Consider the following 25,206-nt stretch of genomic DNA (forward strand, 5'->3'; position numbering starts at 1 on the left):
TTATTATGAAACAGTGCACAGCTGATAACTGTCAGGGTTTTATCTCTGGGTCGTTCAGATGAAGACTCCTCTCTGATGAAGAGTTGCGGTGCGTAGTTTTCCGACCACACGCCGATTGAAGGAGGACGCGTTGAGAATTCAGTTGTTTTTATTGAAAAACACTCACAGCGACACGAATCACAAGACGGGAATAAAAAAATACAGTGAACTCAGAGGAGGATCGGCTGAAAAAAGACGACACGACAAAAACCTACAGAGACCAGTTCACTTCTATTTACACAGACCAGAGACCAGACCAGATACACCAGGAGGAGCCGGACCGACGCGGAGAGCCGCAGACCGACAGGTGACGGGCGAGGGGGGCGGGGTCACACCTTACATGAGTCGTCATCCAATCAGAGAGCGTCGCGCTCTTAATTTGATCAACCCACTTCTGGATGTTGGATGTGGAGAGCTTTGATGGAAACAGCAGAGGCTCATGGGTAGTGTAGTCTTTGGACACAGCAGACTGAAGGGGACTGCGGTCTGTTTCATGTTCAGAGGACCGGGACAGACTTCTGTCATGACGACCGTCTGTAACGATGCTTCATATCTCAGAAAAGGTTCTACGGCCGGACGATAAACACACAAACTGAGCAGACTCATTAAAACGATGCGTCCAAACCGCAGGTCATTTTCGAGTGTCGGTAAACTGATGTGAAGAGTTCACACACTTTCTGTTTCAGCATCCTCAGCCTTGGAGCTGAGGTGGAACCGCAGCGAGCTGTGCAGGAACCAAAGACCAGAATAAATCCAACGCAGGAGTCACTAAGACTCTGGTGACTGACGGTACCTGAACGCATCCTGTGTGACACTGATGGAGCAGTGAACACGCTGCGCTCATGTGTTGACACTGTGTCGCTATGGTAACAGCTGGTAAAAAGGCTGGACACGCTGATCTGGGAGCTGTTTGTTTCATGAAGCCTGAAAACAGGAAGCAGGAACTGTTCCTGTCCCAAACTGCCTCTGTACAGTCTCTGCCGCCCCCCAGTGGTCCGATCAGAACACTGCGTGTTGACAGCTGTGATCTGATCACGTGACCACGTTGTTTCCTGTCTGTCTGCGGCTCTGAGTGGACGGTCGGCCGGCGGGGTCAGAGGTCACCTGAAGAGGGCTGTGTGAGTTTGTGTGTGTGTGTGTGTGTGTGTGGAGGGGGGGGTGTTACAGCGTGTGAAGGTGATCATTCATCATCATCATCATCATCGTCACCTTCATCCTCTGCATCTCTCTTCCTCTTCTCCCCCTGAACAGCCGCAGCGTCCACATCTGACAGACACACAAAGGTTTTTCAAATTAAAGCCACTTCCTCCTGTTACTGACGAATAAAAACACTTTACAACAAATATTTAGTAAATCCGCTGTGATGTCACAACGTTTGGCCCCGAGGGTCAAAGTTCAACCATTCAGGAGCTTCTGATCAGGTCACATGATCTCTGTCAACAGTCACGTGATCGACGACACGACCACAATAACTTATTCAGACATGTTATTAATAACAGGAAACACAATGACGAGTGTTTCAGAGTAAACACAAACCTCCATCTTCCTCTTCCTCCTCCTCTTCCTCCTCCTCTTCCTCAACGTAGTCTCCGTCGTCTTCTTCGTCCTGACAGGAAGAACAAACGTCAATGAAACGCCCCAAACTGTGAACAGCTGCTCTTCACACCTGCTGCAGACTCACCTGGATCCCCTCCTTCATCAAGTACGACAGGCCGACCTCGTCGTCGTCCCCTTCAGAGCCTTCCTCGTCATCCTCATCTTCATCGTCGTCGTCGTGCGGCCCACCCTCGTCGTCTTCATCTGTAACAACATGACAGCCGGACGTTGACTTTTTGTCTGCGTTTCATGTATTTATTCTCGTCTCCGTGATGGCGAAACGGCACAGGTGCCTCGCCAGGTCACATGATCTGTCACAGTGGAACCTTGCAGCCTCCACTGTGACAGAAGGTGGTTTCAGTGTTTTGAACTCAGGTGAGTCTTGTGGCATCTTTCATTACGTCGTGTGTTTCATGTTTAGTGTAGCTGTGTGTGTGTGTGTGTGTGTGTGTGTGTGTGTGCATGTGCATGTGCATGTGCGTGCGTGCGTTAATTTCAGCTCAGCTTTGCTCAGACTCTGATGCATCAGCTCAGGAAAAGCTTTGAGTCTTTAGAGGTTTGATCATTAATGTTTCGTCTCTCGAGCTCTCGAGACGGCGCTACGCGTGGAGGAAACGGATCAGAGGTTTTGTTTTTCTTTGACTTTTCTGTGTGGCCTGATGCCTGTGAAGCTGACAGAGAGAAACAGATAAACTGACGCCTGTGGCGGAAACATCGCCCTTCATCCGTCTGCTGATTCATATCAAAGCTTCGTCAGACCGCTACACGGCGACGCCGTCCGAGTCTCACCGTGGTCGGCCTCCGAGTCGGGCACCTCGTTGTCCTCCTGGTCGTATCCGTCCAGGTACGTGAGCTGAGGCAGCAGCTCGAAGACGCTCTCTCTGTAGTCCTCCAGCGTGGACACCTCGCAGCTGTAAAGGTCCAGACTCTTCAGGTTCTTCAGGTTCTGCTGCAGAACGGACGAGAGGACGGAGTCAGTGAGACAGCTCCGAGAATATTCAGCCAGTGATGAGCGACTTTAACTGACAGATGTCTGAGTGTGTGTGAGCACACAGGTTAAAGGAAAGGTGCTCTTATTGTGAAAATCCTGATCCTGACAAATTAAATTAAATTAAACAGTCATTTCTTTAAACTCAAACACGATGAATAATCAGCCCCCCCCCCCCCCCCCTCTCCAACACTGAGCCGAGTTTGGACTCACCAGAACCTCGATGGCGCTCAGCTCTTTGATCTTGTTCCCGCTCAGGTTCAGGTACATCAGGTTGGGACATTTCTCAGCCAGCGTGTCCAAACCTCCTGAGATGGTGTTGTCGCTCACCTCCAGCTGAAACACAGGACGGTGTGAGCGAACAGCATCACTGAGTGATTAAACAGCGGTGCATCATGGGAGCAGGAAGTGCCGGACTGACCTTGCGTAGTTTGGGCAGCGAGGGCAGTTTGGACAGTGAAGCGAGGCCAACGTTCACCATGCTGAGGATCTCCAGCTCTGTGTACTCGCCCGTCAGACCTTCGACCTCTCCATCACCTGAGCGACAGTTATCCACCACCAGCTCCACCACCTGACGACAACAAGAGACCATGTGACCACGACCTCATCCGGCAGGAACACGACAGACAGCTTCAGCCGTGACAACCCGGCATGAGACAGGAGACCCGGAGATCTGTGTCCAGCGGACAGACGAGGTGACTTTCAAACTGTAAGAACCTCAGAGGAACCTCACCGAAGCTCTTTGGGACCTTAATCAATAATCATTAGTCACAGTCATTGGCCCCACATGTTGGAACAACAAAACACAGAACAACAAGCATGTGGCTTCAGTCTCTGTCGCAGGAGGAGAAACCAAAGATGAAAACCAGAGTCCTGTGGTCTCTGAACACTGTTCCCTCCTCAGAGACCCTCTCATGGTCTGTGCAGAGCAAATCCTGCTTCATAGTCCACAAAAAAACAACAAGTCGTGCCTGTCAGAGCTGGACCAGAACAACAAGCAGACTGTCCTAAACACAGGAAAGACCTGACGTGTCAGACCTGGACTAGATCTAAAAAGTACTGCATCTGTAAAAACGGGATGTCTGGGATTCCGGATCTCGGACCACTACCCGGAAGCAGTTGTCCCCCGGAGTGATTCATCTCATCTAACGAACACTCTTCGATGAACGACGGGCTGACTGATGAGTGACAGAAACACACACAGGCCGAAGTCACTGACAAATATTCTCCTTCATTTTCTACCGATCGATGAACACCTGTCGTTCAGGAAGCCACGAGCCCCCGCGGGAAACCTGCCGTCGCTACGACGCTCGTCAATAAGTCGTGGAGGGAAACGCTGCTGAAAGTTTGGAGAAGCATCGTTTCATTAACCAAACTGGTGCCGGAAAAACACCACGCTGTGCCAGACCCCCTTCAGAAACTCACCAGGCCCTGCAGAGGGTCCTCAGTCAGCTACCTGACCTGTATTTAAACGAAACGAGCGGAAGTGCGCGCAGGTTCTGTTCCAATCTGCAGCGCCCTAAACAACGCGGGGTGGGCGGGAGCAGCGGGGGGAACCACTCTCCTTCCAACTTCAGTCAGATCCACATAAAGACCTGTTGGATCGAGCGTGGGCCGAACCGACCAACAGTCCCTGCGCAGTGTAAAAACGGTCAGACTCGTGGTGGGGGTTAAAAGCACATCCGTCTGTTACCAAGTAGCCTCACAACACGCGCGTTCAGGAATGGGGTCTGGCTTCACGCGCCATCAGATTACAAGCATCGTGGGTGCTAAACACCGCAGGTTCAGACCGTAGCCTGCTCGGCCGCGCGGCTAACCAGCAGGCTTTAAACGCGTAACCGACAGCAAACAAGCACGCGCGTGTGTGTTTGTCTTTAAGGTTACTGCAGAGTACCCCCGCAGACCCTCACCCGACTAATCCTGACCCCGCTCTATTCTGACGGCTGGGCGCTCGCCAGGCTAGCCTGGTAACCCGTATGCTAGCTGCAGGAGGCTCGCGCGAAGCTCCGGGCGAGAGAGGCAGCACGCGGCGGGCTCGTCCAGCGGCTCCGGAGGAGTTTCCTCCATGTTTGAGCGGCTCAAGTTGTTTTCTGGGTCACAATGTCGGAGAAATCAGCGGGGAGAAGAGGACGTCCGCTCCCGCTCAATGTTTTCAGCATCGTCATTTCTTGTCTGCATGCTTCACCGATTTCTTCTGGAAATAAATAAAGTCTGCGCGGTTGTAGTTCAGGTTACACACCTTAGCTGGATTTCTGTTCCTCAGCTCCAGGCTGATCCTCTTCTTCATCTCCATGTCGAAACCCGAACAGAGAGCAAAAAAAAAACAAAGTGGAACAAAGGAAAAGTGAAAATAAAACCGGGTTCAGTGAAGCGCGCTCTCACGGTTGGCTTCCTCCTCCTTCGGCTAACAGACGTAAACTAAACCTCCATGTTCGCTCGCGCCCGACCTCCACAGAGAGACCACGCCCATTTAAAATTAATATTCACGTTTCCAGAGACTCTGGTCTCCTATTGGTCCGAAGAGGATCCGCTCACTGGGTCCGCACCAATTTAACACCGGCATACCCCTGTGGTGCAACGGACAGGCGGAGTCTCTCACCAGCCGACGGTTCTGGTGACGTACTCCAGAGACACCTGATTCGCTACGTGTCGGCTTAGCGGCGCACCGGCGCGTAGAAAGGGAGCGCACCCAATGAATCTCACCCCCAGCATTCATTATGCAAGACTCTTCTCTCCGATTGGCTGGAAGTACACAGGCGTCCCTTTATTGTAACCAATGAGAGACGAACATGAAACATTTAAACTTTACATACACCCGTTCTTTGTCCTCATTGGCGCCATATTTCACTGTTAGCTTCGATTTTCATTCAGACAATCAGTCTCTTTATTGGCCAAATGTCCAGAGTTCACACACAGCTTAAAGTAACAACAATGAAAGAAAGCAGCATCAATAATTCCAGTCTCAACTGATTTTATTAATTTTATTATTATGTTCTTTTATTTTCCCAAATTTCCCCGACTGGGGATAAATAAAGTTTTATCTTATCTTTATTATTTAAATCCTTACAGAAGAAGCTGAGAGTCACACGAAAAGAATAAGGTTTCAGATTTATTTCATAATCATTCGGACAAAAAGAAGTCAATAAACAACAAAAGATAAAAGTCAGAATAAATAAAGTTCATGAATTTCACATTATTTTTGTTCAATGTGTTGAACTGCAAAGCTGACTGAGCTGCTGATGGAGGAAATAAAGACGGGGGGGGGTGATTTTTTTATCTGAAAAGTTTTATTTTGAATAAACAGCATATTTTGCACTTAGACTCTTTCAGTATAAAAGTCTTTAAAATATAAAATGCATTAAAATAATAAAAAGATGAGAGAAAAAAACCTGATGACAGAATAAATAATGTGAATGCAGAGTAAACAGGATGTGATGTCCTCGAGAACAGGAAGTGAATCTTTGGCAGATAATCATTAAAAGTAAATCTTTCAGTGTCACGTTGAAGGAACTGTGAGTGAAACAGAAAGATGACATCACTGTGGAAACACCTGATTTATGGCAGGTAAGTTTTCCTGTTGTTAAAGGGTCAGTTCACCAAAACTACAAAAACATATTTTCTATCTTTTTATAATATGACTCTTGAGACAGAGACAAAAAGAGAGAAAAACGCAGACATCTAGGCACTGACATAGAAACAGACAGACTGATGGACGATGTGTCCTGAAGGAGGGAATCAGACGGCACTGACCCCTGAGGAACCAGTACAGATACTGACCTGGTCCCATGGACTGACAACAGGACTTCACACAGTGTAAAGAGGCATCTGTGTCAGAGAAACATCATCAGTCTTTGTTTCCTTTCTTCTTCTCTTCTTTTGTAGACAGGAAATAACAACCCGTAGTGACTTTTTAAATACCAGCTGAAGACTCTGATAATGAGGACGTGAGGACGCATCCCCCACTGTTCCAGGGTCAGTTTGATGTCACTTTATCCTCCGAGTCATCTGCAGAGAAGACAGCAGCTCATCAACACGTGGATGCGCCTCCAGTTATTATCCTCCAGCATTTCTTTTGCCCTGGGTTTCACCTGTCAGGCTGCTGTCGGGCTCTGACTGTGGAGCTACAGGTGAGGGAAGCAGCCACCACAGTCTGGGAAAGTAAGGACATTTTGGAGAGTTTTGGAGAGTTGGGAAATTTTTTAAAAGTCAGGACATTTTTTTTGGATATTCAACTATCAAACATATTCCCAGAAGAGGACCGTGCTGTTCTCGGTGTAGAGGCACACGTGACAGTATCGGTAAAAAAAAAAAACCTGATAAAATGACATAATAAGGAATTTACATACACAAACGTTTCTGTTTTAGCTTCATTTCATTCACCAACATCTGCCTGAATTTTAATAAAAATGTGAAACAGAAATCTTACTTTTAATGAAGAAATAATGATGATGTGTACAAATGTTGGAGACAATTAAAAACAAAACCTTCCAGAAGTTACGTGGAGGAGAGAAAACATTGTGAATAAAATGACCCTTTAAAATGTCACTCTTGATGCTGGTATCCATGGAAACTCTTTTGAGTAACAGGTGTGGTCGGCTGATTGTCTGAAGGTGTCTTCACCTGTCTTTTCACCTGTGTGGAAGAGGATGGGGTGGGTGGACCTTATAAATCCTAACAGTCAGGTGGTGTCAGATATAAGTTCAGATGACATCTTCAGCAGTGATGAATCCTCTGCTGTGATTGGCTGTCCTGTGAGCTACACCCCATCCACCTGCAGCCTACACAGAAAACACACACACGCACTCACACACCTGTTGCAGCGTGTCAGAGCGCGTGTTCTCGCAGCGGCAGCGTGTGCAGCACCTGGTCGAGCAGCTGCAGCGCTCGGTGCAGATGAACCTCCAGCCAGCAGGGGGTGTCCTTGATGCTCTGACGTGGATAATCACACCCCCAACCTTTCACGAAGCTCAGACGCACGATACACAGCCGGCGCAGGTCGTCCACACCCAGACCTGCTGCTGAACACACACCTGGACGGAGACAGGAAGTCACAACCTCAACCAACAGACACACGATAACAACACACAGATGCTGGAAATAAAACAGTGCTCGCAAAAAAGGTTCACAAAGTCATTAATGTGGCAGTTTGTGTCGCAGCAGTAATCTTTTAATAAGACATGTGAGTTGATCTGTGACAGTACTGAAGAACACAGAGATCAGAGCTGCAGCAGAACTGACAGAGAACAGACAGCCGCTCCATCATGTGACTGACAGGAACAGCAGCAACCCTTCATCACTCATTATCTGGGCCACTGTCAGAAGAACAAACTGACAATAAAGTTAGAATATTTATACAAAAAACGTGTTTCAATTATAAAGTTAGAATAAAGTCTTGATGTTAGGAGAATAAATTCATACGTGATGAGAAAAAGGTTATATGTTCTAACTCACATATGTCAAAGTCAAGGCCCGCGGGCCGGATGCGGCCCGCCAATGATTTATATGCAGCCCCCCGGATGATATTTGATTAGCATTCGAACTGCCCGCAGCCGCCCGCTGGTGTTTTGCACGCACCAATACCACAATCCCCACAATGCAACAGTAGCTCGCGAACTCACCGCAGCGCGGCAAACGGGCCTCGGCTTCATTATTGATCAGCAGCCAGAACAGATGTTAACTTTCAGTTACCCACTCCCCAAAAAGGAAAGTATTGTTTTTTCTGTGTCCTATAGATTTTTGTATTTTAATTTATTTTATTTATTTAGATTTATTTTTCAGTTAAACTCAACTTGCCTGTTGAAAATGTTTTCCCTTAATTACTGACGGAGCCATAAGAAAATATTGCTTTATTCATTTAATTCACAGGACTTTTTTTCTTTGAAGGAAGTTTGTTTTTGTGCCTGTTGAAAAATGTTTACACTTGAAATTACTGACAGAGCCATAAAAGAATATTGGATTGTTCATTTAATCATTAAAGAATATACATTGTGTTAGATCTTAGGCTATGTGCAATCATTAAAATATGTTTTAATAAACATTGAACCAGTCCGGCCCTCGGCTTGTAGCAAATCTGTTTCTTTGGCCCTCGGTGTATTTTGACTTTGACATCCCTGTTCTAACTGAATATAGATTAGATCACAGCTGTTCTGTGTGTACATCCATTTATTAAACACTGTCTGAATGTATCTGAGACTTTATTCTAAATATTTTTTCTTTTCCTCAGTTTACTCCTCGTCTTCATTTCCAGTCCGTCCAATGTGTCCACCAGGTGGCGCTCCTGACTGCAGATTATATTGATGTACCTGTTTCTCTGACTCTGAGCCTCCACAGAGACAGACAGACAGGTACCCAGAGAGAGAGACAGGTGGCACTCACTGACAGCTGGGGCGATCCCCCCAACGCTGTTCGGCCCCGGAATCGCACCGACGACCGCCGCCGCCTGAGTCACCGCTGCCGCCTGAGCTGCCGCCGCCTGCTGCTGCATCTGTCTGTGACACTGCCTCAGGTCAAACACCTGGAGAGAGACACAGGTGAGACACAGACAGGTGACGGAGAGATGAAGAATGCAGCACAAGAGTTTAGAGTCATAAAGGAACTGTGCAGGGGGGGGGGGGGGGGGGGGTCAGAGATACAGTGTGAAGTAAAAGGAACAGGTGCATGCAGGTGCAGCGCCGCAGCAGTGACACAGATCACTATGATTAAGACACTTCACTTCACTTTGGAGACTGCACACACACACACACACACACACACACACATTCTTATTATTATCAGTTATTTGTCATGAATGAACGTCTATAAACCACTTTGAAATCATAGCAAGAGGATTTAGACTCTCATCAGTTCTGAGCCTCAGTGGGGGGGGTCCCAGGTCTGTAACCTCTGTGGGCCACAAAGGGTTCTAAAATTTGACTGGGGGGCCGGACCAGGAGCAGATGGATGGAGTGTTTTGGAAATCCACCTCATAAGAGAAAATAAAATATCATGAGATATGTAGAACACTAAATATCTGTCTTTGAAGTCCCACAGAACTGAGCGATTTATTGAAATGACTCTTTTCATTATTTTAAAGCACTGAAAGTTGTGTTATCCTTCAGGACATCATCATCATCAGTCTCCTCCTGACTGTCTTCATTTAAAAAACGGTAGGAGATGCAGGTCTACTGTCCTCTCCTTCTATTCAATCATCCCTAAAGCCAAAACTCAACAACGAGCAGCGCGAGGACGGAACAGTGACAACGCGCCAGTATGTGGAGCGCGTTATATTTGATCGCGCTGCATTTGCGCACTTGGTTTTGCACATATGTGGTGCACCTGAGCACCACATATGTGCATCCCTTAACAGACAGAACAAATTAGTTTCAAATGCATTTTTTACAGAACACAACGGAGAAACGTACTTTTAATTTCAGTGGGAACAGTGTTGTTGGTCTCCCTTTTTATCCAGCGCATCAAAGTCTGGAGTCAGTTTTCTTGCTGTATCATCGTCTTTAAACACCGCCTGATCGGTGTTCAGTCAAAAATATTTAGTTGTCCACTCCTTATTAAAAACTGGACATTCTTAGCTCCGCTCATCTTTACAGAAGGGCTGAGGGTGGAAGAGTAAAGCGCAAACGTGGAGTAATACGCTTCACCTCAACAAAGCTCAATGTATCTAGAGTGCGCCATCTATTGGGAAAAAGCCAGAATTGCAGGGAAAATAAAACATTAACAAGGTTTATTGATATAATTTGTTCAAGTTCCGCGGGCCGGATTAAATTTTGTAACGGGCCGCATATGGCCCTCGGGCCGTAGTTTGCCCATGCCTGAACTACACGGTTCATTGCAGACTACGGGCCGAGACTGGTGTTAATGACCTGATAACAACCTCACAGAGATGAAATACCTGGAGCCACTCAGTCAGAACTAAAGAGGCCTCTTGGATGAGAGAGGTTCTACAGGTAAGTCCAGTTGGCCCTGATTCGTCCCTCCTTAATTCGTCCCTCCTTGATTCATCCCTCCTTGGAGAACCTTGACCTAGATGACTGAGAACCTACACAGACGTAGAAAAAAGACCCCCCCTCTAACTGCAGAACTTCTCTTAGAATCTTCTTGTTTTTCAGTTTTCTTCAGTATCACAGTGATCCAGTGATAGTTGTCTGCACATCCATGAGTACACTGCTAACAGGAGCTGCTAACAGGAGCTGCTAACAGGAGCTGCTAACAGCTAATTCAGCAGACTGTTAATGGAGACACTTTGACTTGATGTAAATAAAACTGGGCGTTACAGTCCCTGAAGTTTCTGCACAACATTGACTTGAGATTATGAATGGAGATGACCTCGAGATAATGTTGCTACCATTGCGACACATCTTCAGGTGTGCACCTCGACTTCTCTGGGTGTTGTGGCCCTCAGAGGCCCTTTGCAGAGGCAGACCCCCTGCAGCCTGGGTGTGTGTCTCATGTGTCCCACACAGTATGTCTTCTTTCCGGCCACAGCCGGTGACAGCACCTCTCGGCAGCATCAGCGAGCACTTCGATTGCCTTCCTCTGAGCCTGCTGCGCTGCAAAGCTCCTGAGGGACGTCCCAGTTAAAGAGCAGCCCACCTCAACCAGACACACTTTTACATTCCAGCCGCACTCCTCTGTTTCAGCTGCAGCCTTTTTCGTTCGTATAACTCTGCAGCATCCTCTCAGGGGACAATCAGGTCAGTGATGAAGAGGCACCAGCAAGAGTTGGACAAGAGGACCAGATCTGGCTGCAGGATGGTTGTTGCAGTTTCACATGGGAAGGTGAGCCTCTGGCCTAAGTGGACACCCATTTCCCAGTCCCTGGCTGCATTCAGTGGGCCTGAGTTGGGAGGGGAAGGGTTAGCCCTCTGTTTCTCTCCTTCTTGAATGAAGGGTGGTAGTTGTAGGAACACCGTCTGGGCAACGAGAGGCATGGCGGTTGTGGTTACTACATGCAGGCTGAAAAAAAAAATGGGGCTGAAGATGTCTTGGTTTTGCCTGAGGACCTTTGATTCCTGTCTGACTCTGTCGTCAACTGCTCAATCAATATGAAAATTGCCCCCCAAAAATCTTTAAAAGAAAAAAAGACTGATATTCTTGTTATATTTTTTCTGTCAGGAAACAGAGGCCATGTCAGCAGTTTGGTTAAAAACTTAAGTTCTACAGACACATAGAGCACAGAATCGTCTGCATATCGACACACCTTGATATAAGCTCCGGGGTAGATCTTATGAACTCCGTCTCCTGGTGCTCGACCCGCCTCACGGTCCAGGTAGAAACTCTGGACAAACACTGAGTGGTCACTAAGGCAACGCATCCAAACGTCTCCCTCCCCCCGACACTCCAGCTGAACCCCCCGACCAATGTGGAGCCTGCAGGAAAATAACATGCCGAATGAAGGGAAACTCAGTAGTTGTACAAAGGAGACAAAGGAGACACTAATTGTGTATGTTTTCTTTACTATTACTATTTTCTCCTGCTACCACCAGTGCTGTTGCTGGTCAGACTGGTCACCTGGCACGGTGGCTGGCAGCAGTGCGGTGGACGTTACTCAGCTGTCCCAAACAGAAACGGTCTCCTCCCGAAGGATCCACGTAACCATCCACTGTCACCAGAGGACAGCTGGACTGGACCTTAAACATCTCCCCAACCTGAATGTCCAACTCAAAGTATGAGATGGAACACCAAAACTCTGGACCTGAGAGACGGGACACAGTGTGACAGAGAAGGACTGAAAGGAGAGGACATTTTCGGGAAAGTTTTGAAAAGTAAGGACATTTTTTGGAAGGCCATAAACTTTTTGGGCAAATTTCGTACCAGGGTGGTTGGAAACTGGTTGTGGATATGGAGCAGTACTGTGATGCTGTGACCCTGCAGGAACAGACACTTAGATTCAGCATGATGTACAACTGCACAGTACTACAGTAAAGTACTACTATTGAAGTACTTTAGTGTAATATTTCACATGGATGGTCATATGTTGTCATACAGAAGTGAGTGTTGGGGGCGTGGTGATGATGATGCAATTGAGGCTGCTGGTGGCTCCGCCCACTCTGATGAGGTCCTGCTGGGCTGTAGGGGGTGGAGCTATTACCTGGCCAGTTTGCTGCAGAGACAAACGGGACACATGTCTAATATCACTACTGTGGTACAGCCACTCCCACTTCTACCCACAGCTACTACGACGATTACTACTACTACTACAACCCTGAGTAATAAAACCAGAATCAATCATTTCGTTTCCTGAAGTGTCCAGGTGTTAATCTCTTTATCCAATCACGTGTTGACAAAGTGTTGAACCTCGCTTCATCCCCAATTTGACCACAATCAAATGAGTTACTAGCTGTAAAGTACAGGTGTGTGGAGCAGTACAGGTACAGGTACCAGTGTTGGGGGGGCAGCTGTACTCGGGGCTCTGCTGGTGTGGGGAGGTGGGGGTGGGAGGGTGAGGAGGTTGGGGGGTGTGAGGGGGGTTCGGGTGAGGTGGGGAGACGTGGCCCCCATGGCTTTGAGGTGGTGCAATCCGAAGGAGGCCATGGCCCTCGCTGTCTCCACCGACATCCCCGACACCTCCACCGACACCTCCACCGCTCCTGCTGCAACCAACGGCGCCACCAGCTGACAGAGCTGCAGCTGACATGGAGCTGCTGCCTGCAGGAGACATGGCAGGACGTTAAAGAGACAACTTTTGATTTAAACATGAAATAAAATGCATTTGATCGACAGTCTGACCTGGAGGAGAGAGGGGCATGCTGGGATACATGCTGACGGGGTGGGGCTGGTTGTAGGGGTCAGTGCGAGGGGGTAGGTCAATCTGGAGACAGTCCTGCTTGAACTCTTCCTTTATCAGAGACTGAGGACCTAAAGGAAGACAGAGGCAGGACAAGGAGCGTGAGAAGAACCAAGATCTGACCTGACAGGACAAGATAGGGCAACAAAGGACAAGATCAGACCAGACCAGATCAGATCAGAAGGTAGCCCTTCACTGATCCCCAGACGACTTCTGATTTTATGTGAGTGTAGAAAGTGTGTTTACCTGTGGTGGCGGGGGACGCCACCCTCTCGTAGTGGTAGGGGTTGACACACACGCTGTCATACTTCAGGTCGAAGGCAAACTGACAGAACTTCACATGTTTCAGCTCGTTCTTATGGAGGTCCGGCCAACGCCACAGACGGGCGTAGATCACATGAGGGAAACCTTTCCTACCTGCCACCTGCAGAACGACAAGCCAGACAGACAGGTGGGACACAGGCAGACAGGTGAGAGAAAGACAGACAGGTGAGAGACAGACAGGTGACAGGTGACAGGCAGACAGGTGAGAGAAAGACAGACAGGTGACAGGCAGACAGGTAAGGGAAAGACAGACAGGTGACAGACAGGTGAGAGAAAGACAGACAGGTGACAGGCAGACAGTTGACAGGCAGACAGGTGAGAGAAAGACAGACAGGTGACAGACAGACAGGGAGCAGCAGACACTCAGGCAGACAGACAGGTGACAGACAGACAGGTGACAGACAGAGGGAGCAGCAGACACTCAGGCAGACAGACAGGTGACAGACAGACAGACAGGTGACAGACAGACAGGGAGCAGCAGACACTCAGGCAGACAGACAGTCAGTGGGAGAACATCCTTCATGGAAATTTAAACAAACTGTTGGAGAACAAACTGAGTCATGAGCAGAAGGTTACCGTGGAAACAGTCTGTGTGTGTGTGTGTGTGTACCAGGTGATGCAGGGTTAACCTGTCACGCCAGACCACAACCATGACATCACATCTGACCTCACGTGTGTGTGCGCAAGTGTATGTTAGTGTGTGTATGTGAGTGTGTGTGCAGGTGTGTGTAAGTGTGCATGTGTGTGTGTGGGTGAGTGTGTGTGTATGTGATTGTATGTGTGTGTACGTGCATGTGTGTGTGTATGTCTGTGTGTGTAAGTGTGTGTGTGTGTGAGTGCGTATGTGTGTGAGTGTGTGTGTGACCTCAGCACACTGTAAAAAGAAGCTCATTCTGTGTGAGCTTCAGTTTCTGCCTGCGGTTCAGTTTCAGGACGAGTCAGAGACGTGAGGACAGAACAGAGACGAGTGGCTGCAGTCTCTGTGGTGAAGACATCAGTGCTGTCTTCAACCATTCTGTCTTCTGTCTCGACATGTCCATCACACAAAGACATCTGTTCGTGTCTCACATTGAGGAAGGAGACACATGAAGAGACATTAAATCACATGTAGTGTCAGATATAGGACATCCATCATGGACAACCCCTCCCACCCCCTGCATGACACAGTGGGGGCCCTCAGCAGCTCCTTCAGTAACAGACTGCTGCATCCACCCTGTAAGAAGGAACTACCACAGGTCCTTCATACCATCAGCTGTCAGATTATTAAACTCCAGCATCACCAAACATCAGACTGTGTTGATGTTTGGTGAAGATTGCTGTAATGCCCAAATTTCCCCGGCTGGGGATAATATCTTATCTTATCTTATCTTAGGGTTAGGGTTAGACACACACACACACACACACACACACACACACACACTGACACACACACACACACACACACACACACATACTGACACACACACACACACACACACACATACTGACACACACACACACACACACACTGACCCTTCACCCTGAGACAGAATCATTTACGTAGTGGGGACGTTTTGTCCCACAGTGTGACTGTAATATTCATGCAGAGTGAAGCAGCCTATCAGAGCAGAGTATGTTCTGTGTGCACAGGTGAAGGGCAGGCACGAGACTCTGCAGACAAAACACACACACATACACACACACTGTAAAAACACACGTTCTTCACGTTCTGCCTTCAAAACTTTTTTAAAGATTATTTGAGTTGAAAGTTTACTCGTTGTTGGCTCGTAACATCAGTAACAGAACACAAACAACACTAACACCCGCCTCATACCTGGTATGAGCCCCACCAGGTGAGCACCAGGCGCCCTCATCACCGCAAACAAAACAAGCCGTCAGAGACAAAACTCAGAAGCACTGCTGAGTTAAAGAACATCTGGTTCTGTAATAAACAGTCGAAATCAAGCCTGTGGACATAAAGGCTGAATGAGAAAAGTCAACTGTGTTCCCAGGGTGCATTTCACTGACAAACAGCCAATCAGAGAGCTTCACATTCTGTGTGTGTGCTGCTAACAGTTAGCCGAAGCAAAAAAATCACTTCACTGAAACCTGATGAAACATTCAGCAGTTCTCTGACTCTGGATCAGTTTGGGATTCATTCCGTTACCATGGGAACGGGCTGCATACTTCTCCTAGCAACATCAGCTGAAGCTCATGGGTTTGATTTCAGTTCAAACTGGTGATCAGAACATGAACCTCTGTGATGGTTTCATTAGCATTATGAGCCGCATGCTAATGCCAGTGTTCACTGAGTGGAGGTCTATGGAGACACTGACTGTTTATAAACACACACACACACACACACATACACACACACACACACACACACACAGACACACACACACACACTGACACACACACACACACACAGACACACAGACACACACACACACACACAGACACACACACACACACACACACAGACACACACACACACACACACTGACACACACACACACACACACAGACACACACACAGACACACACACACATACTGACACACTGACACACACACACACACAGACACACACACAGACACACACACACATACTGACACAGACACACACACACAGACACATACACACACACTGACACACACACACACACACACACACACACATACTGACACACACACACACTGACACACACACACACATACTGACACAGACACACACACACACACACACACACACACACATACTGACACACACACACATACACACACACACACACACACACACACACACACTCACACACACACACTCTAGCTCCTCATGTCATCAGGATCAGGAACAGACTGGTCTGTGTTTTTTACAGTGTAGAAACTCTGTGGTATGAGATCCAAGCACACACTCCAGACGTGTACACATTCCCGTCTGTCTGCAGACACACACACACATACACACACACACATACACACATACACATACACACACACACACATACACACACACACACACACACACACACACACAGTCTGGCTTAACTTAACCCGGCCCCTTTCCTGTGTTTCAGACAAAACAAGCCAGCCTGCCCTTCCTCCTCCTCCTTCTCCTCCTCAAACACACACACACACACACACACACACACACACACACACACACACACACACACACACACACACAGCCGCCAGTCTGCTCTCTACTGTTACATCAGTTTGTCTGTGTTGCTGTTTGGGTGTTTAAAGGATCTTCAGAATGTTCCAGGAGTTTTTTAGGGGGTCACTTTGATCCATTAAAAAACTTCACTGATGAGGATCCACAGGTTCTTAAGGAGGCCTCTTTAAGGGGTGTCCAGGGAACCTTCAGAAGTTTTCTGGTGGTTGTAAGAAAGTTTCTCGGGGTAATCGCAGAGGTTCCAGAGGTTCTCAGACAGGCTGTATGGTTCATGAGTGGGTTTTAGGATTCTGCCAGAGGAGAATCTGCTTGAGCTCAAAGGGCTTTGTGGTTCTTTAAGAAGGATAAGGGGTTTTTGAGCAGGTCCACGTGGTTCTTACAGATCTTAAGGATGTTCCCGGGGTGTACGGGGGTTCTAGGGGAAGTTTCAGATGCCCATGAAGCTTCATGGCATCATGGAAAATTCACAGAGTTTTGAAGGGATTGAAGGTTTCAGTGTTAGAATGGTTCCAGAGAAGGTCCAGAGGGTTTAAGGGTTCTAATGAGGTTTTCATGGTTTTTTGAAAAAATGTCAGAGATTCCCAAGAAATTACTTCTTGGAAGAAAATTTTAGGAATGTGACAGATTTGAGGATGTTCTAGCACCCCTTGACATGGTTTCAGTGGTTCTTGAAAAGTTCCCATGTGCTTCCAGGAGATTGTGGTGGCTGTTGAACAGGTTCTAGTGGCCTTCGAGAGGTTTCGTCAGTCCTTCAAAAGGTTCTGGAGGTGAGGTGGTTCTGCTGGTTCCTTTGATATGAATGTAATTTGAGCTGAACGTGGCTCATGTGAAGCTGTGAGCAGCCTGAAGAGTGATCCATGTTTACATCCTCTGGTCTGATAATTACTGTGTGACGGTCTGTAACCACACCCAGTCTGCTCTGCTCTCAGACACTGTTCCTATCAGAGCCGAGGCTGCAGACAGACCGAAACACCGCAAACACTCCTCAGTCTGCAGCTCAGCGTCAGACCTGATGTGGAACAATGAGACACAAAGACACGAGCCAGAGGACAGAACAGCTCATCATGGTGATCTCGTGTTCACCAGGTGAAGAGGAAGACGAGGGTCATCAAGGAGAAGTGAAATTAAACCTGAACATTGAGATCAAAGACAAGAGATTGTTTACGAACTGGCCACAAAGTCAGATTATATTTCATCTTGATGTGGGTTCAACACTCCGAGTCTGAATGCAAACAAAAGGTCCAACATTATGTTGGTTCCTCAGAAGAGACGCTGATACGCAGAGACGGTTCATTAAAATAAGAATCTGTCAATGAAAAGTTCAATTAAAACTAACCTGAAAGGCAAACAGTCTGGATGACAATAAAGAACATTTAGGATTTAAAAACTGCTGCAGGTTGGACCGATGAAGACGTTCCGGCAGTTTGTTCCAGCTGCCTCACCACGTTTGGTTTGGCTGAACCAGCTGACTCCACAGGTCCAACCACTGGCAGGAAGCCAGTTTTAGAACTGGTGTGATGTGCTCTGCTGGACCTGGAGGACACTGAGCTGTAGCTGTTTCATGGTCTTTCTGGGAGGACCTGTAGTCCACCTCACTGGACACAAAAGAACGTTGAGCTTCTCTTGTTCATTCTGTCAACTGACTCCACTGCTTTCAGCCCTTAAGCCTCACCATCATCTCAGCGTGTTCATCTCAGTCCATCTACACCCACACTAACAGGTTTCTGTTTACTACGCCGGCATTTACCACCTGAAACAGAGAGTTTTGAAAAGGATGGCACATAAACACATTTGCTTTCTGATTGGGTCTTATCAATCACGTGTCCTTCTCTGATTGGTCACACTCCTATCACGTGACCATTTCCCAGCAGAACTCAAACATCGACAGCCTGTAAAGATCTACGGGCACCACTCCCAGCTGTGGAAGCAGGAATTCAAACCTTTAAATGAACAAAGTGAAGGCAGTTTTGCTCTGAACGTCTCTACCTGCAGCCGTCCGTCCAGCGTCCTCTGGATGGTGACACACTTGCTGGGATGGACGCCGTTGGTGGTGACGGCCGTGATGAGTGAGTCCAACTCGTCCTTCTTCTCCTTCAGCTTCTTCACCAGACTCTCGATGGCACGTTTGGCGAAGCCCTCGTTCTCTGCGCCCTGCCGGTGGCACATCAGGCTGTGGACGATGCTGAGGCAGGCGTCAGTGCTGCTGCTGGGGTGCTGGCCTAGCACCGACATGGTCACCTGGGGAGGGGGGCTGGAACGATTAGTCAATGAATCCAAAGAGAATCTGCATTAACTTCATTCATCTCAATCAGCTGATCATATGGTGATTGATGTTTAACAGTCAGAAATCAATCAGACCTGTCGGCGCCCTCTGGTGGACAGAATCTGTGAAAACGGTTCTAAACGAGCTCAAATCTTTACGTCGATACAGTTAACAGTGACAATAAGTAGATGTCAGTCAGGTGTTGATCACTGCATCGTCCGATATTACAGATATTAAATTACAGATCTGATAATAGAACACTGATGCTCCTCAAACCAGCTGAAAGACAAATGCAAGTCTTCAGCACTCAGGTGAACTGGTTTTTCTTTAAATCCACACAGACGACAGGCACTTCCTGTCATTCTGTGTTACTCTCTGAGTTAGTTCAGTTTTATTTGGTCATGAAATGTCACTGAGATCCAGATCTCTATGAAGAGTTGTGATTGTAGCTGGTAGTTTATTGGTTACTGGGCATCAGCCTCACATGTGTCATCCAGTTTGTGTTCATTTTACCCCAAAACACACATATGTGAAGGTTTGTTCCACGTTTAATGACCTGAGTGATTCAAAGCGAGTCCACCGCCACAGTCAGTACATAATCTCCATCATTAACTACAGTATTAGTACAGGGACGCAGTACAGGGATAAAGTACAGTGACACAGAGGAGGTTATTGATGCATCTGTTCTGTAAAAATGCTCAAACAGGATCAAACCAGTGATTTTATTGATATCTGCAGGTTTGCTGATCAGGGATCAGTATGAACAAACAGCTCTTCATCTGCATCAGACCTGTTTTCACTTTCACCGTGTTGCATCACGTCTCTGATCAATCACTTCATCTTCAGCTTCAGTCACTAAACATCCATCAAATGACGTCAAATGTCCATATTTAGTGGTCGGTGATGTCATCAAACAGTCACTGATTAATTTTCTGATGATTGATTCATTTTCACTTCAGCTGATTGTCAGTGTCTTCAGTTTGACAGGTTTACAGACAGGAAGAGAGACAGACAGAGACAGACAGACACACACAGACAGACAGAGACAGATGGACAGACAGAGACAGACACACAGACAGAGACAGAGACAGACGGACAGAGACAGACACACAGAGACAGACAGAGACAGACACACAGACAGAGACAGACACACAGAGACAGACAGACAGACAGAGACAGACACACAGACAGAGACAGACAGACACAGAGACAGACGGACACACAGACAGACAGAGACAGACACACAGACAGACAGAGACAGACAGAGACAGACGGACAGAGACAGACAGAGACAGACAGAGACAGACGGACACACAGACAGACAGAGACAGACAGAGACAGACACACAGAGACAGACGGACAGAGACAGACAGAGACAGACAGAGACAGCCGCTGCTGTCACATGTGAACGGAGCCGCACACAGTGAACCCTCAGCGGGCTCTGTCAGCTACACTCACCGGGACGCGGCTCTCTCGGCTCGGCTGTGGTCCGCTGTCTGTGACGGTGAGTGTCTGTCGGTCCGTGTCCTCCGTCTGATCCAGACCGGGTCCGTCTGCGCTGCCAGCTGTGGTGGGGGTGCGGGGGGGTCTGTGTCACGCTAACCAGACACAACAGGAAGTAAGGTCAGTTCTGGACTTTAGAAAAATAAGAGTAGTGGAGGGTGCCATCCACAGGCAGAGTCAGGACCGGTCAGGGAAAAGATGCTAACGAGACTAATGAGACCGGGAGTTCTCTTCCTCCGTGGAACTGTTGTTTCCACGGTCAAACTGAGCGGGCGTTAAGCTTTTATTCTGAAGGTTATGACCGGAAACGCATTTCCCGCTGCTTTCTGGACTCCTGTTACAAAGTTTGTTTGTGCGCGAGGGCGAAAGAACCAATCACAGCTCTGCTCTGTGTGAGTGTGTGTGTTCGCCTGTGTGTCTTTGTGTGTTTGTGTACGTGTGTATGAGTGTTTATGTGTGTGTGTGTGTGTAAGTGTGTGTGAGTGTGTGAGAGTGTAGGTGTTTGTGTTGTGTGTGTGAGTGTGTGTGTGAGTGTGTCTCCTCAGGGTGATTGACAGCTCATCGGTCCAACAGATTCTGGCGCCCTCTCGTGGTGAACACCGCGTCCTGCTGGATTCTGGCGTTCTTACTGATAATGAATAAAAACTAAACACGTAAAACTGATCAGATCATTTAAGCTGATTAAAACGGGATCACACAGTATGAATCTTTTTAAAAACTGGTCTGAGGTCAGTGTGACTGACTGTCTCCACGCTGACACTGCTGAGCTTTTATTTGTTGGATTTGCTGTTTGTTGTGTTTATTCACAGAGTTTTTCATTTGCATCATTTTAAAGTGAGTTTGACTAAAAGTTGTTGGAAAATGTCTACATGTGGATCCTTCCTGCAGGTGGCAGCTCTCCTGGACGAGTCGCTCTCCTTCTGATTTGTACAAGCAGGTGGTCTAAATGTCCACAATAACAAAAGAATGTTTAATGAGTAAATTAACGTCACACCTCCTGTGACGGGGCAGCATGAAGGCGAGGCAGACGAGGCTCAGACAGCTCGTCCACATTTATTTCTGATTCTACATCGACATGAGTTACTCTGTCCCAGAAGAGAGACACATTCTGCATCTGCGGTTCAGCAGCTGATTGTAAATCCTGTGGTGTAACGTTACCGTGTGAAGTCAACAACACACAACACCGTGCAGCAGTTAACGTCACCATGACAACAATGTCAACCATAGAGAAACCAGCCACATTAAAACCATGTTCAACAGGGGACAGGATCACCGCTCTCGACGTCCACCAAGGAGGAAGTCAGAGATCAGTACAAACCCACAGCTCAACCAATGAATGAGTCCTTATCTCAACTAAAACTCCTCTTCAGGATCCAGGAAGACTCAACACAACAGCTGACTAACAGAAATGAGTCAAAGTGAATCCTCCTGTGTCTGACAGACGAGCTCAGCTCTGTTTTTTCTCATCTTATCTCTTATCTGGAGTTTCCTCCTGTCGTCCATCGGCTCCAGGGAACGATCGGCCTGAGCTGAAGTTTGACGGAGCTGGACGATAATCTGAGTCTGCAGACCAGGTGAACTATGAATTCTGGACTTTTGGTTCATTGCAGAGGTTGACAGCTAACCACCGATCACTGTAAGGACTGGACCACCTCCACTGCTGAGGAGCGTTAGATATACACATTTTCTGATTCCATTAGTAATCTGCAGGATGCATGTGGCCCACATGCCACCAGTTGATGGCCTCTGAGTACAGGGCTGGGTCTGGACCAGGCATCTCAAACCAGTTCCATAAAGGGCCGCGTGGCTGCAGGTTTTCATTCCAACCCAGGAGGAGCACATCAGGCCAACCAATCAACATCAAGGGATCACTTAGTTATCAGCTGAAGACTGAGATCAGCTGATTAATTGATTCCAGCCTGGTGTGTTCCTCCTTGGTTGGAATGAAAACTTACAGCCACACGGCCCTTCATGGAACCGGTTTGAGATGCCTGGTCTGGACTAGCTTGCCGTTTGACAAGCCCTGGTTTAAATAAGAAATAACCATATAATAATAATAATAATAATAATAATAATAATAATAATAATAATATGATGATGATGATGATGATGATGATGACGGCTCATTACATTATGCCAGTAATGCTCTGCTTGGTGCCAGCTCTGTTGAAGGGGAGCTACACGACACTAAACCAAACATGTCTCCGTCATTTGACCTTTGATGAAGAAAAGTCCGGACCAAGTGAAGTGTCCTTTCAAAATATTGACGATAGATCAATAAACATTGTTAAGGAAAGAGGGGTCTGCACGCTCTCCACTACGCTCACGAGACCCAGGGCTTTCACTCCAGGCGCTGGCGTGCGTCCACCAGCTACGTAGTGACGTCATTACGCTCCTTCCCTTCATACAAACGTTAATACCGGTTGGCTGCGGTAAGACTGTGGAACAAGTCGAGCTAAAACTGAACTTCAACTTGAGCGTTAGCAGAAAGTCTGTTTTTGACAGCGGATTTGAAATCGTTTTTCAGTGTTTTTTACTTTGAGTTCGCCTGTTTCAGTCTGAACTGAGTCTAGTTGAGGTGGAAGCAGCGCAAACAGAAGCGGCAGGTGCACGACCGACGATGGTAACTTTACCTAGTCCCAATAATTTAGAGTTGTTGCTAAGTTAACTAGTTGTGCGAAATAATGTGTGTCATATTCGTTAGTGCTGAAACTTCGAGGTAATAAACGCTAATTAACGATACCGTTGTGTAATTTAAGTAAGGAGGTCTGAGGACACTTGTGAACACACTCATTTGAAGTGCTCGGGAAGATTTTGATCGGCTAGCTTGAAAGAAGTGGCAAGCTAGCCGATTTGCGTTGCGCCAGCGACATCACCCGATGCTGCGGTGGTCAACAGTGAAGGTGAACTCTGTCCCTCACATATGTAGGTCCATCTTTGCTTAGCCATCATGCTAACGTAGCTAACTTCAACCGAACTACGAGGCCACCAAGTGTTTAATGCTAGCTCAAACCAAAAACGTGCCGCTTTTGAACGGAGACAGCATGGCGACGAATCCGGTGTAGAATTTGGTGAAACGTAGCGTTTCATGAGGTGTCGGAGAAATGGAAACACTGACTGCCTGAAGTTTTAGACCCGTGAATCTTTGTGCTCGTAGCTCAAATTCGTCTTTCATATGAACCACATAGCAGCACTTATTGTTAGCAAAAAAACAGAAGTTAGCCGCTTCGTACAGCGGCGCGTGTTAGGCGCGAAACAGGCAGATTAACATATTTAAAGAGCCACTGCTGCTGGTGTTCGTGTGTCTGATGGGACAGACGTGTCCGTCAGTGTCTGCTGCCCCTCCCATTGAAAGGCTGGTCTCTGTTAATTAGTCCGCAGCTGAATGAGAGTCGGCTCTGCTGTTTTTACAACCATCAGAGTTTTCTGTCTTCAGGAGATGAGTCAGACTAACAGGAAGCTGATGGATTCATCAAAAGCAGACTCGTTTTACCTGAGAAGTACCTCAGCAGTTTCTTTCAATGAGCGGTGAGACACACAGTTCATCATTGTCTGAGCAAATGTGTATTAATTTGCATAAATTGATCATTTAAAATCTAGCTATTTCATCTGGAACAGAAGTTTTCTTCTTGGCTGTGAATCGCCATGAATAATGTGTGGACTGCAGAAACAACCCAGTTCATTCAAAGACACACACATATTCTAAGAGTTGGGATGGAAACACACTGTGGTTACAACCTTTAACTTCTCTCTCTGTGTCATCTCTGCTGTAGCTTCTCTCAGGTGCTGACAGACCAGCTGACCCGGTCCAGGATGGTCACCATGGGCACCCCACTAGTGGTCTTACCGTTGAAGAAAGAGACATCAGCGTCTCACGACGTGCAGGTGAGTCACAGAGCTGTAGACCAATGAGAAGGAGCGGTGGCTTCTGTGTCGGGGTGACGTCATACTGGATTTCGCCAGGTGAAGTTCACCTACGTGGGCCAACTGTAAGCGCAGTGCTGTGTTAGGGATGGTAAAGATGAAAGATTCTCATATTTACAACTTGTGTGTTTCACCACCCTCATTTTAAAGCATCAATCAGAGCATTTTGTGGAAAAGTCAGACATTCAGCTTTCAGTTTGAATAAGCTCAGGACTGTCTGTCATTACATTAATTCTTGCAGGCCTGGAATTAAGTGTTTTTTTATTGACAGTGTCAGTGTATGTACATGTCCTGGGGAGTTGTGGACATAGATCAAAGTACTAATTCCACAGCATGGAAATATTCTGTTACAAGTAAAAGTCCTGCATTCAAAACCTTATTTACCTAAAAGTACAAAAGTATCAGCATCAAAATACGATGAATGTAGTGGCCATCTAACCACGAAAAAGACCACTGGTGGAATCAGAAGTCATTTCCAACGCGTGGTGAATCCAAAAACGAAGTCTGCCATGATGTGCCGTTCAAAACTTTATTAACTTTTTCAAAGATTAAAAACACCTACAAAAGCACGGGTGCACCTATTTAAAAGACGAGCTCCTGCAAAAAAAAAACCATACGAATTAATTTTGCCGCA

At 47.2% G+C, this 25,206-nt stretch overlaps 2 protein-coding genes across 5 annotated transcripts; both read right to left on the minus strand.

Annotated features, from left to right (window-relative positions):
• Nucleotides 1-130: 130 nt before the first annotated feature.
• On the minus strand, nucleotides 131-5,001 carry LOC121611069 (acidic leucine-rich nuclear phosphoprotein 32 family member E-like). The gene is made up of 7 exons (XM_041943454.1): nucleotides 4,863-5,001; nucleotides 3,045-3,194; nucleotides 2,837-2,959; nucleotides 2,425-2,584; nucleotides 1,721-1,839; nucleotides 1,576-1,645; nucleotides 131-1,305 (listed from the first exon to the last, which is right to left on the minus strand). The coding sequence occupies exons 1-7, from the start codon at nucleotides 4,914-4,916 to the stop codon at nucleotides 1,220-1,222; spliced, it is 762 nt and encodes a 253-aa protein (XP_041799388.1). The 5' UTR covers nucleotides 4,917-5,001; the 3' UTR covers nucleotides 131-1,219.
• A 751-nt stretch (nucleotides 5,002-5,752) lies between these two features.
• LOC121611068 (mothers against decapentaplegic homolog 4-like) lies at nucleotides 5,753-24,625 on the minus strand. 4 transcript variants are annotated; one of them, XM_041943452.1, is made up of 13 exons: nucleotides 24,496-24,625; nucleotides 20,604-20,743; nucleotides 18,869-19,120; nucleotides 13,650-13,827; nucleotides 13,346-13,474; nucleotides 12,998-13,264; nucleotides 12,603-12,719; nucleotides 12,431-12,484; nucleotides 12,128-12,311; nucleotides 11,817-11,985; nucleotides 8,999-9,137; nucleotides 7,435-7,653; nucleotides 5,753-6,773 (listed from the first exon to the last, which is right to left on the minus strand). In XM_041943452.1, the coding sequence occupies exons 3-12, from the start codon at nucleotides 19,112-19,114 to the stop codon at nucleotides 7,448-7,450; spliced, it is 1,689 nt and encodes a 562-aa protein (XP_041799386.1). In that variant the 5' UTR covers nucleotides 19,115-19,120; nucleotides 20,604-20,743; nucleotides 24,496-24,625; the 3' UTR covers nucleotides 5,753-6,773; nucleotides 7,435-7,447. The 4 variants fall into 4 exon arrangements, with proteins under 4 accessions (XP_041799386.1, XP_041799387.1, XP_041799384.1 ...); XM_041943453.1 differs by lacking the exon at nucleotides 5,753-6,773 and adding an exon at nucleotides 6,927-7,255; XM_041943450.1 differs by lacking the exon at nucleotides 5,753-6,773 and having other exon boundaries at nucleotides 6,927-7,653.
• Between the last annotated feature and the right edge of the window lie 581 nt (nucleotides 24,626-25,206).

This window comes from Chelmon rostratus, chromosome 8, assembly GCF_017976325.1.
Source record: "Chelmon rostratus isolate fCheRos1 chromosome 8, fCheRos1.pri, whole genome shotgun sequence".
In the NCBI taxonomy this organism is placed as follows: Eukaryota; Metazoa; Chordata; class Actinopteri; order Chaetodontiformes; family Chaetodontidae; genus Chelmon; species Chelmon rostratus.

Coding starts and splice junctions, on each gene's coding strand:
- LOC121611069 (XM_041943454.1), bottom strand. CDS start 4,916: ATGGAGATGAAGAAGAGGATCAGCCTGGAGCTGAGGAACAGAAATCCA. Junction 2,585..2,836: donor TGAGCGCCATCGAGGTTCTG/GTGAGTCCAAAC, acceptor TCCGTTCTGCAG/CAGAACCTGAAGAACCTGAA. Junction 1,306..1,575: donor GGAGGAAGAGGAAGATGGAG/GTTTGTGTTTAC, acceptor TGTGTCTGTCAG/ATGTGGACGCTGCGGCTGTT.
- LOC121611068 (XM_041943452.1), bottom strand. CDS start 19,114: ATGTCGGTGCTAGGCCAGCACCCCAGCAGCAGCACTGACGCCTGCCTC. Junction 13,828..18,868: donor CGCTGGACGGACGGCTGCAG/GTAGAGACGTTC, acceptor GTCGTTCTGCAG/GTGGCAGGTAGGAAAGGTTT. Junction 9,138..11,816: donor ACCCCGGAGCTTATATCAAG/GTGTGTCGATAT, acceptor GTCTCTCTCCAG/GTGTTTGACCTGAGGCAGTG.